This window comes from Peromyscus leucopus, chromosome 7, assembly GCF_004664715.2.
Source record: "Peromyscus leucopus breed LL Stock chromosome 7, UCI_PerLeu_2.1, whole genome shotgun sequence".
NCBI lineage: Eukaryota > Metazoa > Chordata > Mammalia > Rodentia > Cricetidae > Peromyscus > Peromyscus leucopus.
This window is the reverse complement of record NC_051069.1, coordinates 22,441,839-22,450,615: the sequence shown is the minus strand read 5'-3', so window position 1 is coordinate 22,450,615 and position 8,777 is coordinate 22,441,839. Positions and strand designations below refer to the sequence as shown.

General features: G+C 41.8%; 1 protein-coding gene across 3 annotated transcripts; it reads right to left on the bottom strand.

Annotated features, from left to right (window-relative positions):
- Positions 1–1,210: 1,210 nt before the first annotated feature.
- Positions 1,211–8,558, bottom strand: Pts (6-pyruvoyltetrahydropterin synthase). Of its 3 annotated transcripts, XM_028864892.2 has the most exons (6): positions 8,420–8,558; positions 6,370–6,449; positions 5,016–5,038; positions 4,467–4,523; positions 1,765–1,835; positions 1,211–1,579 (listed from the first exon to the last, which is right to left on the bottom strand). In XM_028864892.2, the coding sequence occupies exons 1-6, from the start codon at positions 8,497–8,499 to the stop codon at positions 1,456–1,458; spliced, it is 435 nt and encodes a 144-aa protein (XP_028720725.1). In that variant the 5' UTR covers positions 8,500–8,558; the 3' UTR covers positions 1,211–1,455. The 3 variants fall into 3 exon arrangements, with proteins under 3 accessions (XP_028720725.1, XP_028720726.1, XP_037063401.1); XM_028864893.2 differs by lacking the exons at positions 5,016–5,038; positions 8,420–8,558 and adding an exon at positions 8,109–8,236; XM_037207506.1 differs by lacking the exons at positions 5,016–5,038; positions 6,370–6,449; positions 8,420–8,558 and adding an exon at positions 4,900–5,004.
- Positions 8,559–8,777: the final 219 nt, after the last annotated feature.

Genomic DNA, 8,777 nt, shown 5'->3' with positions numbered 1-8,777 from the left:
GAAATGTGAGCTGCTACTGTGGAACAACAGATCAAATACACCATTGATATCAGTAAACTACTTATTTCTATTTGTCTGGAATTCCAGATGTCATGAACACCTGCATACTTTTAACTTAGAAGAATGCATAGTAACCACATGTTTTAAACCTTGTTAAAAACAGTCAACACAAAGAGCTATGCTACTCAATAAAGCATTTCCTATGCACACTTCTCCTGACTGATCCCACTTGCTCTGATCACTGAATTTTCCCATGTAAGCTGAACTACTTGATGTTCTTCACTATCTTTTCATCATGACTGAATTCTCAAGAATGAATTTGCTTGCTTTGTACAAATAGCTGTTACCTTGTGTCCGGTTTGTATTCTAAACTTCTTAAGTATAGGGCTTTGTATTTCTCTTCACATCACAACTAGTACACACTGGCTTCTCAGAACATTGCCACCTAGTGAATATTGAGAAGGCTTATGCACTCATTATGATTCCAGAGGCACCTGTAGAAAAACAGAGCCATGAGGAGTAAATAAGGACTTTTATTATAAATTTTGACAATGCAGTGCCCACTTGGTTAAATTTTAGTATTTTAGTTGTCAAAAATTTTATTCATGTGTAATATTTTGTATTGAATACTAGAAAGGCAGGATTACTGCTATTACTTCAAAAGGTACTTTGTCTTTCAAGTCCTATAAATACCATGTAAGGTAGGCATTTTTCTAATTTTACTGATAAGAAGTTTAAATTGAAAAAAATTGAGTTATTTGTTTAAAATCACTCAACAAATAAAATTGCAAATGGGCCATGACACCAAAATAAACTATATATATATATATATATATATATATATATCATGAAAAATAAACTCTGTATACCATCACACACAACTAAAAATAACTAAATCTTTACAAAGAAATAGAGTCTCTAGACTGTGCCCTCTAAGTTTTTCCCCCAAGGTTCATATATTACAAATTGCACAAACATTTTTACTATTTATATTATACCAAGAAAAAAAACAAATGCTAAAAATGAGATAACAGAGAATACACACAAGGAAAATGGATTTATTTTGCTTTTAAATAATTCCACACCAAAACATTTTGCTGAGTATGAAATAATATTTAATCTCTAGACAGAAGATACTCTAAATGGCACTGAGAGGACTGGAATGCAACTCAACATGCTTGGCATGTGTGAGGCCCTGGGCGGGGGGGGGGGGGGGGGGGGCGGGCACCAGTCCTCAGCTCTTCCCTGTTCCCTCACCAAATATATATTCAGGACATACTAAAAGTCTGATTTTTAAATACACTTAAATATGGACCTTACAATTATTTTTAACTCTCAGCATTCTAGAATACAACGTGGAGACACAAGTATGTGATGACTGCTGGATATTCTAAAGGACAAAGGGCTTTTTAATTATGAAAAGCAATCAGCCTTCCTATAATTTAACCCTAAAATCTAGTCTCCTTTATACACGACAATGTTGTTGTCAGTTTCATACACTTTTACTTTATAAAGAACTCCTGCAGGAAGAAGTTTCTGGAGGTTTTCCCAGATGTAGACAGCTACATTTTCTGTTGTGCTGAAGAAAACAAAGGAAAGAAGTTCAAAATACAAATAATGAAAAAAAAGTCATTTTAATATACAGAGAAAACAGAATTCCAGTAACGTCTATGGTTACATCAGTAGTTTAGAAATACCACAATAATCACATCAAATGTTAATTTGTTTCATTTCTACTGCTCAACACGAGACAGTGACACACACCTTACAACATCTGCAAAGTACGGCACATCCAGATCCAGGTTCCTGTGATCGAGGGGCTTCATGATGGCCTCCTGCAGACGGAGAAGAGGGAACAGCCCACGCTTGTTTAGGACTCAAGCACGAAAGGGTTCCTTCCCCCAAGTCTCTGAGCACCCCCCTCTCATTTAGCTAAGACCCGACACCGGGGCGCAGTCTTACTGGGCTGTGAAACAAAGTTAGGCCTAGTTCTCTGTAATGACTATGTATGTATCCTGGCTCCTGATGCAGAGGGAAGGAACCACAAAAACAGAGTGTTCCTGGAACTTCCTAGAAACAGAGCCACTGTGATTCACAGTTCAGTTTAGCACTTCTGAATTCTGTCTAAAAGTACTAGAAACACTTTTCCACAGCACGGTGTCACCTAGAGAATAGTGCCCTGTGTCATTAAGACAGGGCCTAAAATGATGGACATTTCTAAATTTCTGCCCTGAAGAATAATTTAACAGTGACCTTCTGTCTCAGAGAAAAAATAAAGATGGGGATTATCACTTCCTGATGTTTACATATATTAACATAATGTTTCTTCTTATGTCATTGGCAAAGATTGTAACTGCCTTATTCTTTCTAAATTTTTACCATTAGCTCTTGTACAAAAATTTAAGCATGTGTGACACAAACTCATTTTCTACCTGGTCCTATTTCAGAAGGTACACTAATAACTGGTTTTCTTCAGCAGAACTGGAATCATAAAAAGAGTGAGTCCTGCCAGGTGGCGGTGGCACGCACCTTTAATCCCAGCACTCGGGAGGCAGAAGCAGGCGGATCTCTGTGAGTTCGAGGCCAGCCTGGTCTACAGAGTGAGATCCAGGACAGGCACCAAAACTACACAGAGAAACCCTGTCTCGAAAAGCCAAAAAAAAGAAAAAGAGTGAGTCCTACGTCAACTCCTAAACTAATTAATTTTTAAAAATAAGTCAAATGAAGAGATGTGAATACCAAGAAAATAAATATCTTTGCTCTATCTTGGATCTCAGTTCTGGCCCCAACTTCTCCATTTCTACAGGACTCTAACTTCACTCTATGGCCACAGGAAGCCACTTTTTCTGGTGGGATAATAATTTAGGTAACCAAAGGAGGAAGAAAACCCCAAGAGCTCCCTAAGTGTTCAATCCTTGACTGCTGAGGCGTCTCACACTGTTGTCTCATAGCACACAGTACCGCATATATATGTTCTGTGCCCCTGTAAACGCAAAGCCCCATCTTTAGAAATCCTCTAAATTAATAGGCACAGAGCTATTTATTCATTCACTCATTCATTCATTCATCCCATTATTCCCTTACTCAATAATTTTTGACTACTTACTATTCTTTACCTCCTAGGAAAGGTAATGTATATGTCTCATTCATTCATCTTTTTATTTCCAGTAATTAGCTTTTAAAAAATGATGCAAAGAAACGAATTTGTTGAATATATGAACAATATGAGAAAGTAATTATTAGTAACATTGTTTTACAAAACATTCTGTCAACCTTGAGAACAAAAGTAAGCTGAAATGAAGAACTAAACAAGCAGCTTGAAATGGTGGGATAATGGAAACAACTGGGTGAAAAAAGTCTCCACTTTGTGACCAAGAAAGACCACATAACCTGGGGCAATGGAGTTAACTGTCCAGCAATCCTCAGTTTTAATTTACAGAATGAAGAAACTGGAATAAATAATCTCTAAAATCTCTTGCAACACAAGAATTTACGATAAAACAATCAAGAAGCTTTTTACTGAATACAATCTGATTGTTATCTCTATTATAAATTGAGTATATTCTGATGTATTATCTATATCATGAATTGAGTACATTCTGATGTGTTATCTCTATCATGAATTGAGTACATGCTGATGTGTTATCTCTATCATGAACTGCCTCGGTAACTCAGCATCAAGTCACAGTTGTTAAGTAAGTGTAGTCTTGGGGCTGCAGAAATGGCTCAAGATGGAGAAGAGCCCCTGATGCTCTTTCAGAAGATCCAAGTTGGGTTCCCAGAACCCACAGGGGACAGCTCATAACCACCTGTCACTTCATCTTACAGAGATCCGAGGCTTCCAGCCTCTATATAGTCACCTGCACTTGTATATTTATGCTAGGACTCCTTCATTCAATTCTGTATTTCCAATACTTAAGCTTTAAAAAAATTGGTTCACATAATTAAAAATAAATCTTAAAAAAAATGGGGAGGGAGCATGGTGGCACACGCAATAAATCCCAGCACTCAAGAGGCAGAGGCAGGTGGATCTCTCAGTCTCTGTGGATAAGAGTAAGATTTACAGAAGTAAGAGAAGGGGGAAAAAAGCCAGGAAGCAAAAGGTAAATGGGATAATTTAAGTTAAGGAAAGCTGGCAAGAAACAAGCCAAGCTAAGGCCAGGTATTTATAATTAAGAATAAGCCTCCATATGTGATTTATTTGGGAGCTGGGTGGTGGGCCCCCCAAAAGAGCAAAAACCCCCAACAACAAGGAGATGAGCATGTGACATTTCTCCCCATCACCTCAATACAACTGTGATTACTTTCTAGTAAGAAGACTTTAGAAGACCAGTTGCTACAAACTTTCTCCATTCCCCCACCTACCCCAACTCATAAAGTCATGGCATCTCAATGGATAAGGCAAACAGAGTACTAAAAATTATACTTAGGGGATATCACATAATAAGCACCTAATATGACATTACCTCCATGTATTCTTTGAGGTCAGTCAAATTCATAACCATTCCTGTAACAGGATCAATCTAAGGAAGAAAAAAGGGTGTCTATCATTCTAGTAGGCTCTCCACATTTACACTTTCACAGAGCTGGATGGGTGGCTCATGCCTGTAATCTCAGCACTTAGGAAACAGAATCAGGAGGATCTGGAGTTCAGAGCCTTTCTTGGATACACAAGAAGTTCAAGTCCAGCCTAGTAGGCTACATGAGATCCTGTCTCAAAAGTAAAATAACTTTACAAGTTATTAAAGGCTGTACAACATGCAGCTTGTGCCCATGTTTTCCTTTATCCTAGGGACACTTATTGTTCTCAGTGCAGAAGCATGGACTTCCAGCACCTGTCACTGGATGGATCTTCCGCCCATCCATATGTAACAGAGGCCTGGCACGGCAGCAGCTCACCACACAGACAGGCCAGGATTGAAGCAACTGAAACACAAGCTTTCAACACAGATTTCACCAGTGTCTGGAAGATGGCCCAGAATCTGAACAACTCCACACACATTTCCAGCACGTACCTCTCCGTGTACTGTCACCACAACTATGGGAAAGAAAACAAAAACACCAACAGAAACAAGTATGACTTTCAACAGATCCGCATATAAGCACAAGTTAGCAAAATTGTTAGCTCTCTGGCCCCCAAGGCTATACGTCAATTTTTCTCCCAATATCTATTCTTTTAGTTAAAATCTTCTTATCAATCAATGTAAGACTCAGTCCAGAGGACCTTGGCAGGAGCTTTGGCTGAGCAGAGGAAATGAGCCAAATTCAAAAAGGTGTGGATTCTACTGATAAGGCTGATGTCCTTGAGAGGACGGAGATGTTACTCAGTGTCTTCCTGAAAAGTGGAAAATGCACATGCATGTCCAGCTCTGTCCCAAACTGACCCAATCCCTCCGCAGACAAAAATACTCATCTTTTACTTTCAAGAACGTGTACTCAGCTCACAAAAATGCTTTGCTGGAAAACAGCAGGTGTTCCCACGAAGCATTTGAAAACTTGGTCAGCACCGTTGTAACGGAATGACTTTATACTTTTGTATTTTCCCATTCCACACAAACCCTACTGGACACTCCACGGTGAGTAAGTACACTGAGTCTGGGAGGCATCTCAGAAAAGAGTCAGGAACTAAACCAGAAATTCGGATCTCCTGAAGCTTTATGTAGCCCTACCTCACATACACATACATACACACACTACTACTACTACTACTACTACATTGTAGGCTTATGTAGCATGCTTTGAGGCACCAGGTATGTCTCAAAGAATAATGTCCCTTTTCCTTCCACAACTACTTTCTTAAAATACTGCCAGCGGAGTTTTAAATATAAACTACCTTTCTGCCATACAATACATCCCTAAGCAACAGACCCTTTTCACTGGCCATTATTTACTCAAAATAAAAAAAAATATTTTCTATTTTGCTATTAAGTTTTTTTTTAATTTTAAATTTTAACTGATACATAAAAATATAGAAAAGTCTACATATAAAGGGGTACTATTTGATGTTTCAATCCCTATATACATAGTATGGCATTAAATCAGGTTAAACAGATCTGTCTCCTCAAACACTGATTATAACCAAATTTTAACATTGGTTTCAGCCCAACCTAATTAAAAGTTTTACTATGCATTCAACTGTCAAAGAAAATGCTTTAAGTCATCTTTGTTGCTCTTGTTACTTTCTACTATCTTTAACAGAATAGACAGTTGTGAGGCAAACTACAACACTTACCCAACCAAGACAATAGCTCTTTGTCTTGGGTGTCTACTGGAGGGCTCGGAGCACCGCCACTGTGCACGGGCCTCTCAGCCAGACCCTGTGCTTACACCACACACACTTCACTCTTACTGACAGTGTTCTTCCCTCACCTTTATAGTTGTGTCCATGGCCATTGGGATTGTTGCACTTCCCGAACACTGTCAAGTTCTCTTCATCACTCAGAGAGGGGCTGCCAACAGAAAACCAGATGAACTCAGTGTGAGACGGCAAGACATCCAGATTCCTCCGGTAGTTTTGCTCTTGATTTTGAAATCTACAACTTAATTTTACTTTACATGATCAGCAGAATAGATCACTTGCATTTCTTTTTTTAATTTATTTATTTTTATTTTTTTTTTAGTAAATTTATTTTACAACATCATTTAGTTCAACATAATAGCCACAGATTCCCCTGTTCTCCCACTCTCGCCCCCCTCCCCCCACCCCACCCCCCATTCCCACCTCCTCCAGATCAAGGTCTCCCCCGAGGACCAGGATCGACCTGGTAGACTCAGTCCAGCCAGGTCCAGTCCCTCCCTCCCAGACCGAGCCAAAGATCACTTGCATTTCATTAGCCACATTTCCATCAAGAACCAATGTACACTCCCTAATTAACTACAGTACCTCATAAAATGACCAAAAACCTTAATTTCAAGCCACTAAATCCGCTCACAGTCAGCACTTGTTCTCTTTTGGCAAGGTCTCCTGTATCCCAGGCTGGCCTCAAAATCACCACGTAGCTTAGCATGACTGAACTTTTGATCCTCTTGCCTCTGCCTCACCAGTGCTGGGATCTGGTACCACACTGACCTATGCAGGACTGGGGATGGAGCCCTGGGTGCATGCTAGTCAGGCACTCTGAGTTACATGCCGCCTGCAATTTTCAATTCTACAAACCGTGAGTGTTGGCTATGGGACACCAGCAGAACAAAGTGAGGAGCAATGATAAGCACAAGAGATACTTGTCCCCCAGCGGCTTAAAAACCTCACTTCTCCTGAAAAAACAACAACCTCAGGCTCCTCTTTTAATGAACTTGCTCTTCTCTGCCTCAACTATTGCCTGGTGGGGACTTTACCAGTATGTTCAGGGCCACTCAAACTAGGTGAAACTTTAAAATTACTACAAATAGCTGTCGTTCCAGACAGGAAACAATTTTCTCAATGGATTTGTGTAGCTATACCAACTCAGGCAACTCCTTATCTTCTGCATCCTTACTAACCTGATGTTTAAGCTTCCCATTATAAAATTCCCTTTCAGGGGCTGGAGAGACAGTTTAACAGTTAAGAGCTCTTATTGCTATTGCAGGGGACCAAGGTTCAGCTCCCAGCACCCACATGATGGCTCATAATAGCCTGCAACTCCAGTTCCAAGGAATCATGCCCTCTTTTGGCTTCCATGAGCTCCTTCATAAAAGCTATGCGCATAACACACAAGCACACACAAACACAATTTTTTAAATTTCAATTTAAATTCTTTAAGATCTTTCTTAGGCATTTACGTTCTCCTATTGCTCATCTTAAGAGAACACTACAGGTCACAAGGCTTTTGCAGAAAATTCTCTCAATGTACAAAACATTTTTGATTCCACACACGGGACAGTGACAAGTATGTGGTGTTTCCTATAATACTCCAGTCTCCTAGCATGGGACAAAGCCTTGTTCGGTAAGAAGTGGGTGGATGCTGTTGGAAATGATGTTCTCATCTCACAGACTGAGGAAATGGTTCAGAGAGCAGACCTTCTAGTGAGTAACGAAGCTCCCTTCAAAACCAACTCTCAGGTGCGGCCTTGGATATCTGGGATTCAATTCCCAACCGTGCTGCTCGCTATTAAAAAAAGGGGGGGGGCACCTTGTGTTGCACCCGGTAGCTCATGCTCCTGTCATTGTGCCTTCAGGATGTGCAGGGTACTGTGTGATGCCCGCCAGCTGCATGATTTTGGATTGGGGCAGCCCCGGGAGGGAACCTCTCCAGGGTGGAGCCTCCCGGATCAGAGCTCTACCGCCCTCTCCCGGGTGAGGCTCGGTAGTGCGGCTCCGCACCTTCACCATTTCCTCTTCCGCCCGCCCCAGATCGGCTCTAACCCACGCGTGTGGCCACGCCCCCGGGGACGTAGCGGGAAAAATCCCGCACTTGCGGTGACACACGTGACCACACCCCACCTGTGCAGCCGGTGGCTCGCACTGAAGGACACGAGGCGTGACAGTCGCGCGCGGCGGCGAACGCCACCCGCCGCGCTCATGGTCTTCGGGCCAGCGACCCCGGAGCGACCGGCGCTTCCGGCTTCCGGGGCTGAGGCCAGCCCCGCCCTCTGCGGCTGCGCAGTGCGAGCTCGGCCCTCGCCCGCCGGAAGCGCTCCTCCGGGGTGGTTTCGGCGCTCGGAGCCTCTCAGTCCTCCTGGAGGCAGACTCTAGCGCCTCCTGCTGTTCAGTCCTCGCCAGGCCGTCAGAAATACTGGGGCCGTGAGTGGGTGGGAGGCAGAGGCCTGGATTTTTAAATTGCCCACGATAGTTTGTGTCT

Excerpts from the sequence above, each read along its gene's own strand:
- Pts (XM_028864892.2), bottom strand. The coding sequence starts at position 8,499 with ATGAGCGCGGCGGGTGGCGTTCGCCGCCGCGCGCGACTGTCACGCCTC. Across the intron at positions 6,450-8,419 it reads GCGAGCCACCGGCTGCACAG|CCCCTCTCTGAGTGATGAAG; the intron begins GTGGGGTGTGGT and ends TTCTGTTGGCAG. Across the intron at positions 1,580-1,764 it reads TACTTTGCAGATGTTGTAAG|CACAACAGAAAATGTAGCTG; the intron begins GTGTGTGTCACT and ends TGTTTTCTTCAG.